Source organism: Thermobia domestica, chromosome 8, assembly GCF_964235325.1.
Source record: "Thermobia domestica chromosome 8, izTheDome1.hap1.1, whole genome shotgun sequence".
In the NCBI taxonomy this organism is placed as follows: Eukaryota; Metazoa; Arthropoda; class Insecta; order Zygentoma; family Lepismatidae; genus Thermobia; species Thermobia domestica.
Window position 1 is genome coordinate 270,054,582 of NC_137461.1, and position 24,597 is coordinate 270,079,178.

A 24,597-nucleotide genomic window follows, 5' to 3' on the forward strand; every position below is an offset into this window, starting at 1 on the left:
AAACCAAATTCCAAGAAATGGAAGGTATATTTAGTTCCACAAGTATTGAGACATTTTTATTTCACGTAGGAGCACAAACAAGATTACAGATTAAAAACTGCGAACAAGAATGGACTGGCCTCTATTTCTATCACAAAACATTCTAAATATTAAGACTAGTTGCATTTTATGGGAACTTCAGTTTTAGGATCCTATTAATACTTCAGTAATCTTATCAACAAGAATAAACGCTGTTTTATGGACCACCATTAATACTCCAGTAATGATAAATCTCATCAATAACTATCACTGTAGTATCATGGACCTCTATTAGTACTTCAGAATTGATAAATCTTACCAGTGTTAGTAAGAATCATTAGAGATCCATGATACTAATAGGACCACGGACCACTAACCATGGTAGTGAAAAATATCATGGGCTATTTATTAATACTTCAGTAATGATAAATTTTACCGGTACGAATAAATGAGTGAACGAATGAATCTTGAATTATTATTAACACTTCAACAATGATATATTTTATGAACAAGAACGAATACAGTATATCATGGGGCCCTGTTACTACTTAAGTATCAATATATCTCATCAATAAAAATCACTGTAATATCACGGACCCCTATTAATACTTCAGTAATGATAGATGTTATCAACAAGAATGAATGTAGTATCGTGGACCCTTGTTAATACTTCAGTATGAATAAATCTTACCAATAAAATTAACTGCAGTATCAAGGACCCCTATTAATATTTTAGTAATGATAAATGTTATCAATAAGAATGAATGCAGTATTAAGAGCTCTATTAATACCTCAGTAATGATAAGTTTTATCGATACGAATGAATGAATGAAGAAATGAATGAATGAATCACGGACCCCTATTAATACTTCAGTAATAATAGATCTTGTCGACAAGAATGAACGCAGTATCATGAAACACTGTTAATACTTCAGGATCAATAAATCTTATCAATAAAAATCACTGCAGTAAGAAGGACCCCTATTCATACTTCAGTAGTGATAAATTTTATCAATACGAATGAATGCAGTATCATGAACCACTACTAATACTTTATTGATGATCACTGCAGTATCATAATACCCTATTAGTACTTCAGTAATGATAAATCTCATCAATAGGAATGAATGAGTAAGTGGGTGAATGAATGAATGTATCAAGAACTATTATTAACACTTCAATAATGATAAATTTTATTAATAAGATTGATGGCAGTATCAAAAGCTCCTACTCATACTTTGCTAATGATGATTGCAGTATCATGAGTCCATATTAATACTTCAGTAATGATAAATCTTATCAACAAGGATGAATGCAATATCACGGAATTCCTATTAACACTTCAGTAATGATAAAATTTTATCAAGAATGAATTCAGTATCACACACTCCTGTTAATACTTCACTACTAATTAATCTTATCAATAAAAATCACTGCAGTATCAAGCACCCCTATTAATACTGTACTTCAGCAAAGATAAATTCCATCAATAAGAATTACTGCAGAGCTCCTTCGTGACTAAGCGTTTAGCGTACGCGCCTATGGCGTGGGAGACCCGGGTTCGATTCCCAGTGGGAGCTCATGTGGTTCGGATTCCATATTAATCAGTAGGTCCACGTTTCATACAGCCTCGCTGTTGAACGGAACGTTAAACTCAAAGAATCCAATCCAAGAATTACTGCAGTATCATGCACCCCTTTTAATTAATATTTTATTGATGTGATAAATCATATCAATAAAGATTGTTGGGAGTATCACGAACTCATTTGATATTCCAGTAATGTCTTGGATCCTGTTGAGAATTTAGCACCACGTATAGGTCCTGAGGAATGGTTTTGATTGTACTTCAACAGCAGCGCCTCTCCTTCATAATTTCAAGACGTAAATTTCCGGGATCACTCTACTTCTTAAGAAAAAGACGGGAACATGACAAAGATACAATTTGATAGTAAAAATATAATGAATTAGTACTTTTATTAAAGGATACTAAATATTATTTTCTAATGCAAGGCATCAATAGAAGTCAGCACGTAACAGATACACATATATGCAGAATACTGGTATAGATGCCTTAATTAAGTGCATTCATGTATAAGTTAATACATTTTTACGTAACACTTTTAACGTGGACGTACTTATTTTCCTTGGTTGTTATGTCCAAACAAGGTACAATTTCACTCAAACTCGAACAAGAAGGCAACATGGGACAATTACTTACTATTATGTAACACGTGTGGTTATAAATACGTTTTTTTTTTCTTTTTCTTTTTTTAAAAATATTTTTTCTCTGCTTTTTTAACTTCAAGGCCGGATCTATCATGCTCGTGCATTCCTCTACCCGGTAATAATTTTCAATATCCTGTTCTTTAAAAAATCAAAGTCTTAACAAGGTGTTTCATCTCTGTTCGTTCTTTCAGTGCTACATATGCAAAAAGAAGTGCCAGATTTAAGTTTGATGGGGTCCTAAGCTATTGAAAAGGATTACGTCAAGCTTTAGGGGATCCCTTATACGCCAAGCTTTCTCTCTCAGCTACAAAATATCGCCTTTTTTTAAGGTTTGAATATATATGCTAATTTATGGACCCAATGAAAATCTAAAGGAAAACAATGGCCCTTTAAAAGCAGGACTGGGAAACGGAGGCTTCATTATAAGTGGTGCTAGATAACAGGCACCTCATTACAAGTGGGACTGAGAAATAGAGCCCTATTACTTGCTTCATAAAAGCCTAGTACATAATACAAAACACCATTGTTGCCATGTGCGTTTTATCTTATTTGATTTTCCTTGTTATTTGGACATTATATTTGAATCAGTTTTCTTCTTTAAATTTTTTGGGCTCCCCAGCGAGTGGGACCCTAAGCTATAGCTTGTTTAGCCTACACGTAAATCCGGTACTCGCAAAGAGGTCTAGGTACAAAAATGGAAAATATAGATTAATGTTATAATTCACTTTTATAGATGGTCAGTTTTTAGAATAGATTTTTTGTAAATATTAAATCATTAGTCTATAAACTACATAGTTACCGTTTCGATTGCCAACACAACAGAAATATGAATTTTAAAGGGAGGTGTTGAAACTTAAATTTCTCTCCTGGAAATTTTTAAGTTTGGAGGAAGGTCACTTGGTATCCAAGCGGAACATATTTTACTACAAACATATTATAGTACACACTACTACAAACATATGGTGGTATACACAAGTGTATATCTGTTAGTGATCTTTTCTTATTTCCCAAAAATGGCCATTTTGTAATCGGGGATCAACCGGGCTCATGCTCACTATTCCAAATGGACAGCGCTGCCCATACGGGTGGGTGAAACTGGCATATATCGGAAGGGCTGGGACTTGACCCGGCTGATTTTTTTTTTTTTTAAACTTAATCGTGGATTGGGCTTCTTTTTAAGTTTTCTAACTTAATCGTGATTTCTTCAAGTCTGAAATTCCCGCATATTTCTTTTTAGATATTAAATTAAATTAAATTAGTTTTGAAAAATATATGGGTTCTTTTCTAAACACCGTTTCATGACAAGATTAAATTTTAGTCCATTGATAATACAGGCGACTTTTGAATTATTTCTTGACTATTTTTAATAAAAAACAGAGTTGGCTACAGTAGGAGCCCATGAAATCTATGGGGAGAGAGGCCTGGGATTCGCGCTCACTATTGTCAATGAATCTCACGTCAGCTCAGATTCAGGCGATCAAGCTCGGGCTAGCTATTTTTTAATAAAGTAGGTACTACAGATATACCACATTGAGTTGACACCTAGTCTTCTGTTCCGAGCACTGCCGTTGTCTGAAGTAATTCCACTCCCTTTCGCTAAGGATCTCTCGCTTAGCAACAGCTGAATCCTTACTGGCTCAACGCGTGGGTGTGTCGAGGGTGAGTTTTAGTTCGCATTTTTGCCACGGCTCAAGACATTTTGGCAGCTCTATAGCTCGCACTCGCTAGCCCAGAGATCACAAGCGAGTTGAGAGCTCTCGGGGCCAATAAATGAATGCCAGCCAGTGTAATTAGTGAAAATGAAATTAAACATTTCAGCTTACACGACCCACAAGTATGCCCTTGAGGCTCAGGGAGACGATGAGTAAAACAAGTGAATGACGATGGAAGAGGTGGAATGAAAATATGGGAGGAAACAAGAGTACCCCGAGCAGAGATAATACTGTCTGTGACCATGAAATCAGTGTTACCATTACTACAACTAAAATTACAGAGACTGTTTCTCTGTGATATATCTACTCATACCTAGGAGTACGAGGACTTCTCAGACATCCTGTATTGTTGTATTTCTAATTCGTAACAATATATGACTTGTACGGCTGGCTACAAGACAAGCCATCATTCTCGTTTCGTATAAAAACTTCTGAAAATGTAAGAAATTTGCTATACGTCTAACGTCACTTGTAAACACAGAGCTGTCCGCAGATACATATCAGACGGATACCGAAATATTATAAAACTTTTGACTCTCCATTGTTATTTTGAGATAAATGGCGGAATAATAAACAGAATAAAACTTAGCACCACCGGAACACATTTGTTTTTCTCCGTATAGAAGTCTGCAGCGGAATTGCTAAAATTTAAGAGTTGCCACTACAGATATCACGAAACTGGTAAAATTGGGTGAAAATATAATTGCAAAATTATACACAAACAGAGAACGTAAGTGAAATAAAACAATTCACTAAAATTATATGTCATAATTGTGGAAGTAGAATGACTTACCTGGAAGCCTGTTTCTGTTCGCATCTCCAATGATCCATAGTTCCGTTCTCCCCTATTCGGCTCCATTGGACCTCGTTATGGGCATCTGGAAGGTCTATTCGGCCTACAAGTATAACATTACCACAAGGATTAAGTCATCGGTTTAGCCGATAGTCCAGTCTACTACAAAACTTAGTATAATAATGGTAAGTTTTAAAGGCTATTACAATCACTGAAAATATTTAGGGGTTCAAAATCGAAGAACTAACAAAGTGTGAGGCATTTATGGTAACTAATTTCTATATTCAAATACGTAACTGCATTATCAGGTTTTTGTGAGAAAAAAAAACAGTAGAAGATGTAGCTAAAAATTGCAAATTGGTGTCCCCATTAAACACCATGGTCAATCAAATACTGCAATTTTATTACTTTCTTAAGGTTGCATACTTTTGTATAGATATTTTTAAGGTTACACGTTTCTATTTAAATATTTTAAATATTACATCTTTTAGTATAGTTATTTTTAGAGTTGTATACTTTTGTTTGGATATATTTAAGGTTGTATGATTTTATTTAGATATTTTTAAGGTGGTGTACTTTTCTTTCGAAATTTTTAGGATGGCATGATCTAGTTTACACTTTTAAAGTTATATATATATATATATATATATATATATATATATATATATATATATATATATATATATATATATATATATATATATATATATATATTAGATATTTTAAAGATTGTATGCTTTCATTTAGATATTTTTAAGATTTAGCCATTTTCGTTAAATGTTTTTGTAAGGTTGTGTACTTTTGTTTAAATACTTTAAACGTTGGATGCTTTTATTTTAGATTTTTAAGGTTGTATGCTTTCTGCTTAGAACTTTTTTTTTAAGTTGTACGCTTTAGTTTCAGACATTTTTAAAGGTTTATTCTTTCGTTTAAATATTTTAAAGATTGTATATTATATGTTTAGATATTTTATAAGGTTATATGTTTCTCTTTAGGCTTCCAGATGTTTTTGTTTAGAAATTTTAAAGGTTGTGTGTTTTTCTTTACGTTTTTAAATGTTTATCCTTTTGTTTAAATATTTTAAAGACATATTATATATATATCCAATTCATGTTATTTGCACACATTCTATTATATAAAGCTATTGTTCTCCAGATTGGTGATTTCATCAATATATTAGTGTTTGATTTTTTACACTAATAGAGGCCCGTGTTTTTTCGTGTTTTTAATGAACACGATAGTTCAATGAAGAAACTAAGTCCAAAATATTTTGAGTCTTTGGAAGACGAAAGTTTTCAAGGACGGTGTTATAGCTGTCGTAAGCGGGATAAATGTGTGTTTCTTTGTAAGTTAGAAATTTTAAAAATTTTCCCTGTATTCTTTCTTAGGATTTTTTATATTGAGATGGATTCCAAATAGCAGACGTAACTTTGAACGAACATATGCACTGTACAACTTTTATAATGTTGAAGAGTTCTTAAGTTCTTTCCCTGTTCTAATCATGAATCCTAATAGTTTGAATGCTTCACTTGTTATATTTGCAATGTGACTGTCAAACGTTAAATTAGCATCAAACGTAACACCAAGATTCTTAACTAAATCATATCTATTTAAATTTTTATTAATTAAATAATCGAAGTGACAAGGTGATTTGCTCCTAGTGAACGGTAACACTTTGCACTTGCATTGACTCCAAGTTGATTAGAAGAGCACCAGCAGTTACTAATATCATCTAGATCTTGCTGCAGTTTTATGTTATCGTTTAGAGAATTGATTTTAGCGTATATTTTTAGATCATCCGCAAACAGTAATTTTTGATGGTCAGGAATGCAGTCTGGTAAGTCATTAATAAACAAGAAAAATAACAATGGTCCTAAGTTTGAATTCTGAGGGACTCCTGATGATGCAATATATTCTTTAGATTTGTATGCATTAAAAAGAACGGATTGTCTACGATTAGACGAGTATGACGAGAAGAATTTAATCAAGGGCGGAGAAAAGTGAAAAAGCTTTAATTTTTCCAATAATATGTTGTGATTAATTTTTTTCAAAAGCCTTTTCAAAGTCAATATAAATCACATCGACTTGGCTACCTACATCTAATGAATTCGCTATAAAATCTGTAATGATTGCACGATTTGTTAAGTGAATATTTGTGGAATATAGCCACGCTGTTTATCTGAGATAATCGGTTTGATGATTCAAGATTCGTCGATACAAGATATGCTCAAATACTTTGGCAAAAGCAGGTAATATTGCTACTGGTCGAAAGTTAGTAATATCTTGGGCATTGCTGGGTTTTGGAATTGGACAAATGAAAGCTGATTTCCATTTGTCTGGGTCTGGGAAAGTGTTTGTTTTTTAGTGACAAACTGAATGCAATTAATAGGGGATATTTAAATATACAGCACAACCCTTCAGAATGTAAGAGGAGAGAATTACATCAGAACCAATTGCCGTTTTGGACTTAAGGTTCTTAATAGCCATTTCTATTTCTTTCAAATCTACGTGGCAAATACTTAGTAAATATATGTTACAATACCTATTATCTCGCAGATTTATGTTACGGTCAATTATCGTTTCTGAAGGAGAACGAACACTGTTCTGAAATACTTTGCGAAAGTATTCACTATTTCTTCATTACTACAAAGAATATGACCATGAAACTTTAATACTTTTGACGGTAGACGTATTTTCCTATTTTTAAGAAAATTCTACAATTAACTTGAATTCTTAGTGATAATATTTTCAGAATTAAGTAAGAATATGTTCATAGGCTAATTTGATGTCATTTTTGAGTATGGAACATATCGAGTCAGAAGCTGGCATTTATGTGCAATCTGTGGACACTTCAGACCAGTTTATGCGAGGTCGAGATTATCATGGTTTGTTGTCACACGATGTTCTGCCTTCGCACCCACGAACACACATTCGACACATCCATGACACCATCATCACATGTCTCACTCAACTGGCGATGGATTACAAGCGGTGTTATACCATGCAAATGGAGAAAAGAATGATCACACATTGTTCTTGTAATTGCCATTTTACGAGTATCGTATCAAAAACACACTCTTACCTCTGCCGCTAGAGTTCTGTGTGCCGTACGGTGTTGCCCTCTCTGTCACGCATTGCAACGAATGCTCGCGTATTTTAAAACAAACAGCACATTTCTATCTGTTACCAGTCCTGAGAAAAAAAATTGAGGTGTTATAGCTTAAATGCATCCCGTAATGCTTCTAGCGCGCTGGTGTTCTCACATGACAATAGAAATCGGAACACAAACAGTAAGACAATTCCTTAGATAGGAACTCAGAGAACACACCAGTACAAATCAGTTTTGTTGAATTACTACGGAAAACGCACAGAAAAAGACGGAATTTCCTTATATTTACACTGAAGAAAAAATATCTTCACTTTTTTCAAAAAAATAAACACAGAACCATGAATTTTGTTACTGTTGACTGATCATACAAAATTCCACACGGAAAAAAGAAGATAAAAATCCTCTTTATGCCAAGAGGAAGAAAAAAATCTTTCTCGTTACCATAACATCAAATCCATACGCAAATACATTTTAAAGGCTATTTTCTTAAGCATCTGTATATTTTCAAATTCAGTGCAAAATAACAGAAACCAAATACTACTTCTTCTCACGTAGGTAATATGTTCTTGTTAATGTTGCGGATTCTGTTAGCAACAAAAACAACCTACGCGTCTTGTTATTAAAATTATTGATGTAGAAAAAACAATTAGCACTTGTATAAGAGCATAACGGAAAGGTTTTTCTTTTTTTTTTTTTCATTTCTTTAATACAAAAGAACGCTCTTCCAGAATAATAATCAATACTCTTACCATGAAAAAAAAAAATATATATAAGGAAATATAAAGAAAAATGCCTTCTTCTTTCAAATTAGAAAACCACTTAGATTATGTTGCCATGACTACCAAATAGAGAGAGAAATGGTAAAGCAATTTGAAAATCTTACTTATCAAACAGAATACATTTTTCTTTCCCATGGTAGACAATTATTTTAAGATATGAAATTCTAATATATATGACAACTTGGACTTGTAATATTCTTTTATGTTATTTATTTTATTCATATATTAATAGTAACGCTGTAAAACGGAGAAAATGTTAATTTATTTCTTCATGATTTTGACAGTAAATATTATTATTACAGTATTATTATTATTATTATTATTATTATTATTATTATTATTTTATTTTCGCTCAAAAACTACACGATAATTTACCTTCAAGCATGTTATTTTATTCAATGTGACGTGACCCATCAATTGATATACACAGTGTGTTCAATAAGTTCCGGAACTACCTCGAAATAAAATTCTTAACGATAGTTTTAAAAAAAACGTTATCAGGTTTAGTTTTATACATACGTCCGTTTTTGCACCACATACTCGCGGGAGCGGTCGTAAATGTTCTGGATCACACTAAAAAGTTATCCACTGGAATAGCTTGTTCAGCACCACAGTCGCATTCCTGTTCTTTTATCCGTTGTCAAGTTCAGAGAATAAAGCAATGTGTTGTAATCATTTAAAAAAAAAAAAAAAAACGTGAAACCACGATTGAAACGTACAGAATGATGCAGAACCCGTATGAACATGATTGCCTTAGTCGAAGCAAAGTGTTCGAATGCTTTTCGCATTTCAAGCACAGTTGTGAGTGTCTGGAAGAGTATCATCGTCCTGATAGAACTGTGCGTGCCCAAAGTGAGGAAAATACGAATCGTGTCCGACGACCATCATAAACATCGCAGGTATTGGTGTAGTCATCGTTTAGTATCGTGAGCGATCGTCTTGACAAAAAATAAAAAAGTTCACAGTCCTTGAACATCGCTCATATTCGCCTGATTTGGCCCCAGCAGACTTCAATTTCTTTCTTACGCTTAAATTTGCCTTTAAGTGAATCTGACAGCGGTGCTGAACAGCATTCCAATGGACGACCTTCCTAGGGCGTTTCAGAGCCTCTACGACTTGTCTGCGAGAAAAATCTGTCCTCAAATGGAAGTTTTGAGGATGTTGCGTCATTTTAAGTGAATGTGACAGCGGTGGTGACCAAGATTCCAGTGGACGAACTTCCTAGGGTGTTTCAGAACCTCTACGACCGATCCCGCGGTATACTGTTGTCTTGATAGTGTCATAGTCAAGAACTTCAGTATCACTTTTATCTCAATATGGGGCATGATTTTCATACAATTTTGTTTCTCCATATTTTCGAAAAAATATGCATGATAATTCATATTCCAACAGGCGCGCACGTAGAAATTTTTGTTGGGAGAGGTCCAAGCTATGGGGAGGTCCAATACTACAACCCACCATGTCTATGTAGAATTAAGGGTCTTCATTACAGCGAAATTAAACTACCGCTAATTTTAAAGCTTTTCTGTAATATCTTCAAAACAAATAAAAAAAAATAGTCCAAAAGCAGAAACGTAGTGAACTAGACAATACGATTTTTCATGTGATACCGTTATCACAACTCAACTATCTGTTTTCGATTTGCAACTGTAGATAAATTTAGCTTTTTTTTTTTTTTTTTTTTTTTTTTTTGCGGGTTCTGTACCAAAAGCAGGTAGGTGAATTGTGGTAAAGGTATTACATGCAAAATCGTATTGTCTAGTTCACTACGTTTCTGCTTTTTAATTATTTTTATTTGTTTTGAAGATATTACAGAAAAACTCTAAAATTAGCGGTAGTTTAATTTCGCTGTAGTGAAGACCCTTAAATGGGCACTATTCTGCACCCGAAAAGACAATACGATAACTAATTGTAAAATACTTCCAACTATATTTTCAGAGGATCAAATTTGATGCTAGTCAATCATTTCCCTATTAAACAAGTATCGCTTTATTGGGAAAGTGTACAAATGTATGCTGTTAGGAAGTTTCTTGGGGGGTGGGACGGGCCCTGTGGACCCCCGTGCGTGCTCCCGTGATTCTTACACACACACACGCACGCCATTTTATTCAGCTCAAAGAGATCTACTGATTGGTTAATGCCTCATTCTTGGACAACAACTTCTCCGTTAATTCCTAATAATGTTGTTAAATTAAAAGTATTAATCATTCCAATAATTTTGTTCCCATTATTATTTGAATCACTCTGAAAAAGATATTCCGCTACTCTTTATCCTAATAATTATTCACGAATTATTCGTAACTACTCGATATCCGGAGCCGAAGACCTGGATTCAATTCCTGGTTGGAGCTCAAGTAGTTCGGATTCCACATTAAACTGTACGTCTATGTCTCATACAGCCTCGGTGGTCAAGACGATTTTATAGACTCCAAACTAACGAACTACTCGCTATTAAAATTGAATAGAATCATAAGTAGAAAAAGGACAATATTCTATAATACCTTACTTTCAGAAAACGAAAAACAAGATTGCTTGCCGGAAATGCCGCTGCTTACACAAACATGTTTGTATAAGAAGACATTTGTGGCCAGTGCCGTATTTACAACTTTGTTTCGGGAGGGGCTTTGCTAAATTTCGGGGGGCTTTGCCTGAAAATGTCAAAATTCTGCAAGACATTTCATGTACTTGACTATAGTAAGTAGATTTCGGGGGGGGCTTAAGCCCGGAAGCCCCCTTAAATACGCCACTGTGGCGTATGTTAAGACCTTTCATTTCCCAAAATACGAGGGTTGTCCAGTAAGTCCTTAGAAAAAGATTTTAAAAACATCTCTTTTTGAGTAGATCTTTCTATTTTGCAACATAATCTCCTTTTAGCTCGCCACATTTTCCCCAGCGTTTCTCCAACTTTTAAAAAAGTAGGATTTCGAAAGATTTTCAAAGTGGGCATCTGCTTGGGAGATGATGACCTCGTTCGACGTGAATCGTTTTCTGTCAAGAATTTTTTTCCAAGTTTTACAAATAAAAATGTCACTGGTGGCTAAATCTGATGAATACGGTGGATGTAATAATTCGAATTTGAATTTCATAATTTTCGCCATGGAAACTGCGAAAATTAGATGCCTGCGTGCATTTCTTGATAGACAAGATTTTTTTTTTCGTTGCCAAATGAGGATGTTTTTTCTTGATTCTTCTCTCAACTTGTGCAATAACGATGCATAATACTCTCCATTTATTGTTTCTACTTTTTTTTCAAGTAATTGATGTGGATGATTTCGTGTGTATCCCACAAAACTGTACTTATCACACTGTCTGCCATTTCACCGCCTTCGCCTTCTTCGGAACGGGATGCCTTTAAAAACACACTGTTTTGACTGTCCCTTTGTTTCTGGAGTGTAATAGTATAACCAAGTCTCGTCCACTGTTATATATCGATGCAGAAACTCGGGATTGCGACGAAAAAGCGCCAAACCAGCCTCCGAAACTGACACACGATTGCGTTTATTCTCCACTGAGAGCAAACGCGACACCCATCTTGCCGAGATGTTTTTTAAACTTTTTTTTTTCTTTTGGTGCAAAATTGAAAAAACTGTATCTTGTAATATGCCTGTGGTCTCAACTATTTCGCGTATTTTCATTCGTCGATCACTCGAAACCACATCGTGGATTTTGTCAATCATCTCGGAGGAAGTCAATTACACTAGACGTCCCGAACGATGTTCATCACTTGTGGATGTACAGCCACGTTTAAACTTATTTACCCAATCGTAAACAGTCGCAAACACAGAAGCAGATGTGCCATGAACTACATTCAACTCGGCTTTGATCTCTTTCAGTGTTAAACCTTTTAAATAGAAATGTTTAATAACCTCATTAAACTCATTTTCTCTTCATTTTTCTAAGTTTGTTTCAACTCAACAACTCGTTTTTTCTTCAATCGACTATGACGAAGAAACTATGTGACGGATATGGCTGAATTTTAACAAAAGTCTAATGAGGAATGATGCTTACTAGCCAACTAAAAGCAAACCGTTTTCGATACTGCGAGTGTCATCTGTCGGGTTTTCTGAAGATTTATTGAAAGACTCTCGTACCAAAAACGTGGTGAATTATTCTCCTTTCGAATATTCTCCTTTTTCCACTCGCCGATTCAATTATCCAAACAACGACTTGTTACACTAATATTTATTCCAACGATAACTAATAGTTATTTCAACAACTCCTTTGTATACTGCAAAAGTTAATTCAGTGTTTGGACATCTTCCGAAGCAACTTTGGGTGAGTGTTTAACAAGTACAGAAAAAAAAAGATCCTGAAGTATACAGTGGAGTCTTTAATTCGAAGTCCAAGGGCACAAGAAAAAATTCGAATTATCAAAAATTCGAATTAACCGAAAACTCTCATTTTAAAGTAAAATTAAGTGAACAAAATAACTGTACTGTATATGAAAAACTAATTAACATGCGATGCACCTTACCTATAAAGCACCACATTTTCGTAAGGAATTAGAATAGGCGCCGCGATTCGACATTGTGCATAATGCAAGCCAATAGATCACAAACGAATCTGCTTACCTTTTTGTCACTGTTAATTAGTTTAGTTAAATAGAATTGCACAAATATCTCGTTCTTGCAAGTTATTTGCTAGTGGAGGACAGGGTTTAGGGTCATTGACATTTCTACAGAACGGATGGACACTTCCAGGTTATGAGGAGGTGTAGAGATGCGTACCAAGTATCTTCTGACGGATTTTCTATAACGGGAGGGAGTCCAACTGAGGTGATATCAACAAAATTTCTCTTTCCCATGGTCACTTCTGGATAAGATAACAGATAAATAAAAATCAGTTGAAATTACATTGTTCTATTTGCAATTTGTCGAACACTGCAAATTTTTCCAGTGTAAATACTTCGAATTATCCAAACAGGAGGTTCAAATGTTCGATTTACCCACGATTTTTTACCATGTTTTTAATACAGTTTTCAAGGGAATAAGCTTACGTTTGAATTATCCAATACTTCGATTTATCCAAGTTCGAATTAAAAAGAAAAAATGAAATCCTTGAATTTTACGTCCCACGGTTATACCGGTTAGGCTAAAGAAGACGGTGATGATGAGTAACGAATGAAATGGTGGAGTGAAGAAAGTGGGAGGAAATGGGAGAACCCCGGAAAACCCCACGCACACGGTGTTTGTCCACCACAAAGTTCACTTGGCGCGGGGTGGGATCGAACCCGGGACCCCAAAGCACCAGAGGTGAACGCTCTACCACTGAGCCACCGCGGTCGAATTAAAAAGAGTCCTCTGTATATCAATGAACAAAAAAAAAGTATAAAATGTATTCTAACAGTGGCTAATAGAGGAATGAATGTCCTCTAACAGCGTTTAATGAAATATTCCAGTTTTACTTTCCACGAATATGGCCTATAGGCTAAAGAAGACGGTGATGATGAGAATGAATGAAATGAGGTGGAATGAATAAAGTAAGAGTTAACGACAGAACTTCGAGAAAACTCAGGAACACGGTGTTTTTCCAAAACTCACGTGGCCCTAGCTGGGATCGAACCAGGGGCTCCACGCACCAGAGGTGAACGCTCTATCACTGAGTCACCGTGGTCCTTCCTAAGATAGTTCGAAATGTATCTTAACTTCTGATGTGTACGGGATGAAACAACCTGTAAACGTAAAATTGGTTGTGTGTAAAGTGCTTTAACATTATTTAAAAGTCGTTTCCGTGCCCATACATTAATTGTTCCGTGCCCATACATATCAGAAATTTAGTTCGTTTCCGTGCCCATACACTCATTGGACATAAACCTATCAGTTCATGTCGTTTCCGTGCCCATACACTCATTGGACATAAACCTATCAGTTTAGGTCGTTTCCGTGCCCATACACTCATTGGACATAAACATATCAGAAATTTAGGTCGTTTCCGTGCCCATACACTCTTTGGACATAAACATATCAGAAATTTAGGTCGTTTCCGTGCCCATACACTCATTGGACATAAACCTATCAGAAGTTCAGGTCGTTTCCGTGCCCATACACTCATTGGACATAAACATATCAGAAATTTAGGTCGTTTTCGTGCCCGTACATTCCTTAGACATGTCAGAAATTAAGGCCGAGTCCATGCACATAAACTCCTTGGATATATCAAAAGTTCAGGTCGTTTCTGTGCACGTGCACTCCTTGGATATACCAGAAGTTCAGGTCGTTTCCGTGCCCGTACAATCCTTGGACATATCACAAATCAGGTCGTTTCCGTGCCCGTAATCTCATTGGACATATCAGAAGTTAAGGAACACTGAACACTCTTACGGCAGTTCCTATTAACCACTATTAGAATGCATTCTAGACATCTATAGAATACTTCAGGACATCGTTGGATGTGTTAAATAATGGCCACGACCAAAGTTTCTAAAGAAATAATGAAGTCGTTTCTAAAGAATGACCACGACCAAATCATGTTCAAAAACTGATTTATTTTTGTAGTGTAAGGGCCAGTCCTACAATATCCTGATATTCTTTCTGATTACTATCAGTCAGAATTAGATATCAGGAAGTTGTCAGTTACTTTAACCCGTGGTTCGTTCTACAATATACTGTGCCTGATATATACTCTGTCAGATAGTTAACCCGAAGCAAGGTTTTAACGGACCATTTGATTGGTTGGTTTTCTGTTGCTCATACTGAAAACAATTGAAGCGTCAAGTGCGTTTTCAGTATGCTGTTTAAATTATCCTATTGAAAACATGGGAAACAGAAATGAGTACCGGTGTTTTTTGTTATGCACGTTATTGTCTAGGGGTACACTATCGTAAAGGCAAACACAAACTTAAGTAATAAACTACATTTTATAATACTACACGTAATAACACAATCTGAGCTTTTAATTAATTCATTTATTTGATATTCCACCTCTAAAAATATGTAAATTAGATTAATAATTTAGATATGTTTTTATATATCATTCAATTTCAATAATTAAACTCTGTATTTTATATAGACTATATTTCTTCATCTTCTAACTACACAAATTACATGGCGCTTATGTGCGGGCACTTGTAGCCAACGGGTACTACTTATCGTTATAAATTGGCATATATTCGAGCTAAAATGGTCTTCTAGGCCTCGCTATATATTGAACAATCTCCTCATCGTCCTCAGACACCATCAACAATTCTTCGATTTCGTCCATGATTCACTACACGACAACTAACAAGTAGCTGATAGCTCTTAACAGGCAATTGAACTTCCTGTCAAAGTGCCAACCAGCTGATAGGGTTTATCAGTCACCTGATTGTTATCAGGACATTGCAGAACACGTATCGGTAAAATGTCAGGAGGATATTTATATCAGACAGATATCAGAAGATGGTAGGATTGGCCCTAAGACGGAACAGATAATTATTCTCTGGATGCATAGTTTTAGCTAGAAAATGTTTGCGGAGAAACACTAGGAAGAATGTGAGAGGATAATAAAAAAATATAGATGTTACGGAGGGGAAAAACAACAATCCCTGAAGATGAGCAGAAGGTAAGATCCAAGAGCACACTTTCGCTGATGAAGTGTTAGCCCTCACGTTTGTTAAGGATACAGTCAGTCAACTGACATTAGAAGTACTTACCCACAAAGGCCTCACAGAAGAATCTAATGCTATCACCTAACAAAACGTATTTGTCTTCGGGCTCGTACGTCGTTAGCGGTGGGCCGACGTATCCATCCTCATCTGAAATAAAGCATGAAAGAATAATTATTCGAACTGATATCACAGAAACACTGGTTCTTAGACTTATTCTATAAAACACTAACCGTCTTATGCAGAGTCATTTTGACGTATGATTAGCGTTATACTAAAAGCCTGACTACTGTAGGAAACATATGTTAGTTAAACTCTTTAGTATGATATTAATCACTAGTCAGAACGACTCTGCATAAGGCCCTAAGTCTCTTATTTAATAATGCTCTATATATTTAAAACTTGACATTTTCTTTGAAACGTGTTTCTCAATCAGAGTCGAGGCTAGAGATTTCGGCGCCCTTTTTTTTAAAAAAAATAAGGGAAGCAGCTGATGCTACGCTGAATTATTTATCAAGCTCCTTGGACGGACCATTGCAACAACCAAAAGCGACCATTATGTGTAAGAGCTGTTTTCAAGATGCTTATTTTCAACTTTTTGTTAAACTTGACAAAACTATTTTTGGTTGTATACAAATTCGCTTGGAGAACAGTTATGGAAATGTACAAATATTACAACGTTTCATACTATCGATAAGAAATGAAATGTCAATACATTAGAAACTATGTGTTTTTAAAACGTTCCCAATTATAGTAATTACTTAATCTCTTAATGAATGAAAATTGTGAATTTCAAGTTACTAGTTATTAATTAACACACACACACACACACACACACACACACGTATACGCGTATTTGCGTACTTGTTAGCTCCGAGTTGGGAGACCGACTTGTTGGAACCAAATGTGCATAAAAAACTAGAAGAGATACAAAAACGAGAGTGAGATCAAAATGCATGAATTTTATTCAGATTTGCGGTGGGAAAATACTTATGTCGCTATTTCTTGCAGTTTCTTGGGAAATGCGTATGGTGCCGTACCATATTTGTTGGATCCTGGTGCCAACATTACCTGCAAGATATAAATGGCACCGGTACCAATAACATATCTGGATGATCTAATGTTACACACACACACACTATTAACACTCTTCTACAGAATTGCAGGCGTTATGAGGACCTCTACAGTGTTGCAATATTTCAGTTATCTACAGTGTAAAATAATAGCACAAAGTAGAAAAGTACACGCAGTTTTGGGGAAATAGGTCTACAAGAATGTAAAAATATGTGGAAAGAAACTATATAGTTGTTTATATTTAAATTATCAGATATTCGTCAAGTGAACTGCCTACACTACTCCTTAAATCTGGCAACCACGTTAAACCGGGAGACACACTGTAGGTTTGGTCTCCACTTCGCTTTATCGGAGTAGAAGTGGGTATTTAAAACAAGTTCTACTGGGAAAGAAACAACTCGTTCGTAAACGGGCGAAAGGCAGTTCGAAGTTTGCTATGACCACAACTGCTCGCTGCATTTGTTAATAAACGCTCAGAAAGATATATCCACCTTTTCAATTTACTTTCCCCCCATTCAAACAGTTCCTCTACCTTCTACGTGACGATGACGTAGAAACATTCTCACGACAGTGAGACTCTTTTTATATCACATTCGTCGATAGAAAGGAAAAGCATAAGATCTGAACTGTTTCGAAAGAAAAATGTTAATACAGAAACATAAATAGGATATGCTGAGAATTTTAAAGCGTAGCTATTTTTTGCATTTTCTTGCTATGTACTTAGACGTTCAATAAAGGACATTTTTAATTGCTTTTCGGAGAGATGAACAGGACTTTTGATCGGGCTCTTATACTGATCATATGAATTTAAATGTATTTCACATTTGACACTTTAAGGAACAACTTAATTACATTGAAACATGTGCACTCAGTACAAAAATTGCACATTAGAAAATGACTGTGACAACTTTGTTTCCACATTTGTATATAACTTCTAGAATAAGAAAATATTCTTGTAATTGTCTTGGTCACTGTGTAAGATAATTCTTTTGGCCATCATTATTATATTACTGAATGCCTCTCTAACAAGGTAACTTACGGACGTGTAACTCACTGATTTGAATGAAACTTTGCATATTTGCACAACATCGGAAAGGAATCGACACGTATTTAAAAATAAAAAAAAAATCGGCAATGGTCCGGGTTTAAGGTCTCTCGATAACCCTTTGAACATAAAGGAAGGTTTTGAAGCATAGACAGAAAACAATCATTTAATATAGAAGAACCCAGAGAGGTTTCAGGACAGCTGATTCAAAATCTGACGTCAAAATTAGAAAATTCAAAATGGCGGATTCAATATGTTGATTACAATTAACAAAAGTCTTCTGGTTTGAAACCTGCGTGCACTTAGCCCCCCCGCCTCATGCTAAATTTAAAAATTTTATTTAGTAACAAATTTTTACTGGGACGGGGGATATAGTAAGGGCATACTGTTCATTGATTATCTTCAGGGTCCAACGATAATTACAAGTGACTACTATTCACAACTGATTCCAAAAGTAAGGCAGGCAATCAAGGGAAAACGCAGCTACACATGAAAGTGTTGCTGCTGCAGAACAATTCTTCTACTCACAAAAGTCACCTTACCTCCACCGCTATTGCCGATGCCGGGTATAAAATACTTGAGCACCCTCCCCACTCTCCAGATCTTGCCCCAAGTGACTTTCACCTGTTTCCCAAGATTAAGTAGCACCCGCAAGGAACAAAGTTTGCCAACGATGTTATGCAGGCTGCCGAAAAATGGCTTCCAGCCGTCAAGGATTTTTTTAAAAAAAAAAAAACTGGTATTCATGCTCTAGAACATTGTTGGGAGAAGTGCATTATAGTGATATGGGACTATGTGGCAAAATGGAAAATCTTCTATATCGAAATATCGAACACTCCTCCTAATATCACTGAACACTGCCTACATTGCCTAATTCACCTAAATATACCGATTTTCGGCCCTATAGAACGTGAGAGGTGTCGGTTGACAACTCCTATGCATGAAATTTTGCCTCTGTCGTCTCCCGCGTTGTATGGATAATATCTCACGAGGATACAGTGTCTTTAGATTTATTTAGGATGTGTTTTTTGCGAAACCAAATAATCAGCACGTCTTCAGAGTTTGGCAATATTGTTGGTGACCTTTCGGTATTTGACGTTTTCTCAAGCTTGCGTTCGAAAGACGGCTCCACGAATCGTATACCGAAATCTTTCGATGTATCAGAGGTAAAGCAAAACATTTCTGTAATTGGTGTAGAGCCCAGGCTTCGCGAGTCGTTATGGTCATTGTAGTTAAAGGAAGAAAACATTCTATGATCCAAGGCCGCAAACAATAGGAGTGCAGACATGCCAACACTTTACAAAAGTAAACAATAGTTTCCAGTGCATCACTAAGGTCTGGCGCTGATATTAATTATGCAACAACTTGGCACAATGGTGACGGAACCGGTTTTGTCTTATCTATCTGTAGAATAGAACAGTGATGGGCAAACTACGGCTCACGGGCCAGATGCCACCGGCTGAAACATTCTATCAGGTCCGCAGTATGGAAAATAAAATGAAATCGTTAAGTTTTACGTCCCACGGTTATGCCGGTTAAGCTAAAGGAGACGGTGATGCAGGGGTGTGGCCACGGGGGGGCCCATCGGGGCCAGGCCCCCCCAAATGAGTTCTTGGCCCCCCCAAATGACCAGCTTATAAAACATCATCGTAAGATTACCTCGCTTCAGTCATTTAAAAATAACAAAGTTTACATATAATTAATAATTTACGGTAAAATAGTATGGAAAATACTATTTTAACATACCAATAGAAAAATAGTGTAGTATCCAGGGGCGTCGTTAAGGGGGTAAGAGTGGAGCTTCCCCACTCCCCCAAAGTTCCCAATTTCTTAACAAGTTGGCAAATTAAAATACCTAGTTTAGTTGGTAATTTGAAGAATGCCGTTTTGTTCGTGCTGCAAATCATTTTCAGTTCTTTTATAGACTTGGCATAAATTTTGTGTAGTTTCCTATCTTGAAATAAATTGATATATTCCTTGAAAGCTTCTTTACTTGTTGTAATTAATCAGTGTCGGATTTACGTATAAGCTAAACAAGCTATAGCTTAGAGCCCCACTGTTTTAGGGGTCCCGAAAACCTGAAAAAAACTGGATATCAATTTCCAATGTATAAGAAAATCAATCAATAAAATAAAATTTACATATACGTAGGACATAGCAACAGTGCTTCCTGTTGTGTAGGCTACTATGATGTAAGTAATGGTGCCCCTTCTGCTAGTCTGCTTCCTAAAATATCATTAGTTTATCCATTTCAGTATATAGGGTGCCTACGTTCACCGGGACACATAAAGGGTCCCATTACCTTCAACAGTTTAGGGCCCCACTAAACCTAAATCCGACTCTCAAGTTATCACACTTCACTTTTGTTCATTTGATATTCCTAAACATTTTGAAGAATCTTTAATGAAAAATCGGGAAATTGTACCACTGGCAAAAGCTGAATAGAGGTGGCGTGCAAAATTAAAACAAAGACAGAAGAAGCGTTTCGGTTGCAGGTAGAGTATTGGACGCAAAAGCATTTGATACAAGAGCGTATACAAGACAACACGTAGATTGTGGAGATTAATAAGAAAATAATAAGAATTAATATGCCTATTAATAAAATAAGAACAAGGCAGTGACTGGTTAGTATAAACTTTTTACTATGTATAGTATGTAAATTTAACAAACTTAAGAGTTTTTTCCCAATATTAAAATATCAAAGATAAGTAGATTTTGATACCAGAGTGAATATGTTGTGTAACCGTATCTGCTTTGTGTGTGAATAGACCTTTGCCTTTGAACAAAAAGTGATCATATTAATATGAATGAAAACAATAGATTATTTCAGTTGTTTTGCAGTAAGACTCTATTTACAGGGCTTTTCGACTAGGGAGAATTGAACAAAATGTGTTTTGGGAATGGTATCACAGTTGATTTCTGGGGTGTTGTTCGCTGGGGATGTCAAGCAGTGCCGTGCCTTGTGGTTGGGCTACCGCCCCGGGTGCAGATGTAAAGGGAGACGAACTTCGGGAGGAAAATGCATGTGTGTGCACATGTATAAAATGCAAGGAAAAAAGTAATTAAAAGTGCTCAAAATCAAGAGAAAGCAGGGATTAATTTTGAAAATTTTCTACCACTTCGCGCCAAGCATGGTAGCGCTTCGCGGCTGGTCTGTCGATCTCACCCATATGTACGGGGGCACCGTCGTATACTCTCCCCCCGGGCGCTGAGTTACCACGGCACGGCACTGGAGTCAAGTCATTTCGTCGCTTCCGCTGTGAACCTAAGTGCAAGATGCCAAGTCAAATTTTGGGGTTCGAAACAATATGTCTGCTTGGTGAAAGCATAGACCGGTGTGTGTTTCACTTCATTTTCATACAAATGTGTTGCCTTTCCTACCTTATTTTTAATCCCGTAATTGCTTCTTTCGAAAGTTAAACAAAAATTGCAATTCTTCCTTCTTCCGCATTTGTAAGTCAAAGCGTATGTTACTTATGTAGCTCATAAGGCCGCAACTATGGGGGAGGAAGCGAGGCACGTGCCCCGGGCGCGTGGTTGGAGGGGCGCCTAAAAGGGAGGTTATATATTAGTATTTTTCCTGTCGGTATTTAATATATTTCATCAGAGTGCGAAATCATGAAATCGAAGTGGGAGGAGACGAGGACTGAAGAGTTAAAAAATGCGCAATTCTATGCTTCAAAGTTTCGATATAGGAAGTTCACGTATTTGGGCATCCAGAAGTAGTAAACTATACAAAGTTAGATGTTACTAGTATACCGCTGATCACTAGTTCATTTAATAATTAAATATGAAATACACGTTAATTACATATGAATTACGGTAATTACTTTGGAAACTTCTGACATTATTTCAGTGTATTATCTCCCCCAGCAAGGATTTAGTGAGGGAGTTTTGTTCAAAAATATTCAGTGGGGGGAATTCCCCTGTTTCCCAAGGATTTCGCACCCTGTTTTTCACAATTTCACTATTTCAATTCGATAATAAATAATGAATTTAATGTAGAATCAAATCTCATATTATAATATGTATTATAGTGCATCTTCTCTAACTACATACATTATTCATTTTGGTAGAAAATCATTCTACAAAGACATTCCCTCATGCTTTCTCCCACTTCTCTGCCAGAGCCTTTTTCCGCATCCTACCCAACAAGATCCGACGTTTTACCAAACGTCCTTATAGTATGAAGTAGATGAGCTAAGGAGGTATTAGCCTGGTCTCTCACTGAACCCTCAATTGAATGTTTATGTAAATTATATGTCCCTATATCACAAGCAGTAAATGTAGCCTACCTTATTCTACATTTTTTATGCATTTCTACAACAGATTATAGCTTTAGAGGTCCTTGTGAGGATTGGGTGAAGCCTAACCTAGCCATTAGTTGTCAAATTAGCAGTTGTGCATCGTGCATGGTGATAATGATCCTGAGTTGAGGTGTAAAATTGCACTCGAAAGTGGGACAAGGGCTGTTCGTATTCGCATCTCAGACGAGGCATGGAATGGGACGAATATGAAAATAAGGTTGCTGTAATAGATTTCCACAGGGTTGGTAAAAGTGAGACTAAGACTTTCGAAACACTTTTCATTTTTTTAAAGTAAGACTTGGCATTTTTTTAAATCAAAACTTGGCAATGTCAAGTTTCATTCCCCCCCCCCCCCAAATCTTGTAATGCTCGCTACGCCGCTGATGGTATCTCTTCCTTATACCGATCGGAAAGTAGCATGGTATACTTTTTCTGTGACAGCAGATTACACAATTTACTGCGATTTATATTTGACAGTTTGATGACAAACGTTTTAACAAGATACTATAAATACTACCATAAAACATTGGTATTAAATTCATTTGTAAGTACATTATATTTTTATATGCTCTACCTCGTGTTTTATAAAACATTTTTTATCATATGGAAAATTTGGTGAAAAACAAAGTTTTTATTTATTTTCTCAGTTTGGATTTCATTCGTTTTTTAAAAATGCTACTTGGTGTAAAACAGGAAGTAAGTTATAGCTGTTAATAAAATAATCATGTTTGTTTATTCACGAATAATAAATAAATATTTTTGTTAGGAAATGTTAAAGAAATTAAGTGCAATTTTAAAGAAAATCAATCTTATGTAGATAGGTTCTGTGTACAAAAGCTTAAACTGAAATAGTTACGCACAAAGGTATAACATTTGGTCCGGGACACTAGTTCTGAGTTAAATATAATAAAAACTATCTGGAATATAATTTATGGAGAAAAAGTATAATAATAATAATAATAATAATAATAATAATAATAATAATAATAATAATAATAATAATAATAATAATAATAAAAATGATAATAATAATAATAATAATAATAATAATAGTAATAATAATAATAATAATAATAAGCTTAAAAGCAGTGGTTTTAGTGTTCCGGACTCAAAAACACTAGCTGCAACACATTTTTTGGCTTGGCCCCCCTTCAAAAACGACAGGCCCCCCCTACATTAACCTGCTGGCTACACCCCTGCGGTGATGATAAGAGATAAGTGAAATGGTGGAACGAAGAAAGTAGAAGGAAACGGGAGAACCCCGAGAAAACCCACGAGCACTGTGTTTGTCCACCACAAGGTCCGCAACATGAGTCCTGATCTACAGAATTTAACTTCACTTCTGAAAATCCGTGAATCCCATTTTAATCAATATTGTGAGAAACTTGTAGAAATGCTGTACAAATTTCATTTACCACTTCCACTTTATAGTCTTTCAATCGTGGGATTAGTATTACAAGAAGTCTTTTTTTTTTTTTTTTAAAGAAAATGTATAGGCCACCTAATTGTTCTTTTTCTTTGAATATTAGCCCGCCAAAGTGTTTTTCTTTTTTCTTTCGGCCCCTTCCTAAATAAGTTTTCCCATCATTGGAATAACACCCAAGCCCTGTGCAAAACAGTTTCGAGGTTCACCCCTCCTCCAGGGGTCTGGAGGATCGTTGCTACCACCTGCTTGCCTGATAATATTATTAGCACTGTTGGTTTACTTAATAGTATGCATGCTTGCGATAGAACAACACAAATTTATCGAATTAAAAAATTGGCGATTTAAAAAAAAGTTGGATCATTATATAACAGTTAAGTAGTTGTTCTTATCAAAAACAGAGAACCAGTGGCGGATCCAAGGGGAGAGCTATAGGGTCTATAGCCCCCCCCCCTTGACGCTCAGGTATACACTGGATAAAATGAACTTCAATCCTGCTTTACACTGGATAAAACGGCAAAATATGGTT

The 24,597-nt window shown here is 35.7% G+C and overlaps 1 protein-coding gene across 2 annotated transcripts in view; it reads right to left on the bottom strand.

Annotated features, from left to right (window-relative positions):
- LOC145693621 (interleukin-1 receptor accessory protein-like 1) overlaps positions 1 to 24,597 on the bottom strand; it is a 321,166-nt gene that overhangs the window by 47,017 nt on the left and 249,552 nt on the right. For both annotated transcript variants that reach the window (XM_081769777.1, XM_081769776.1), the window contains exons 3-4: positions 16,268 to 16,369; positions 4,750 to 4,852 (exon numbers count right to left, since the gene is read on the bottom strand). In XM_081769777.1, coding sequence (XP_081625903.1) covers positions 4,750 to 4,852; positions 16,268 to 16,369 — 205 coding nt within the window. The remainder of the gene's footprint in view (positions 1 to 4,749; positions 4,853 to 16,267; positions 16,370 to 24,597) is intronic.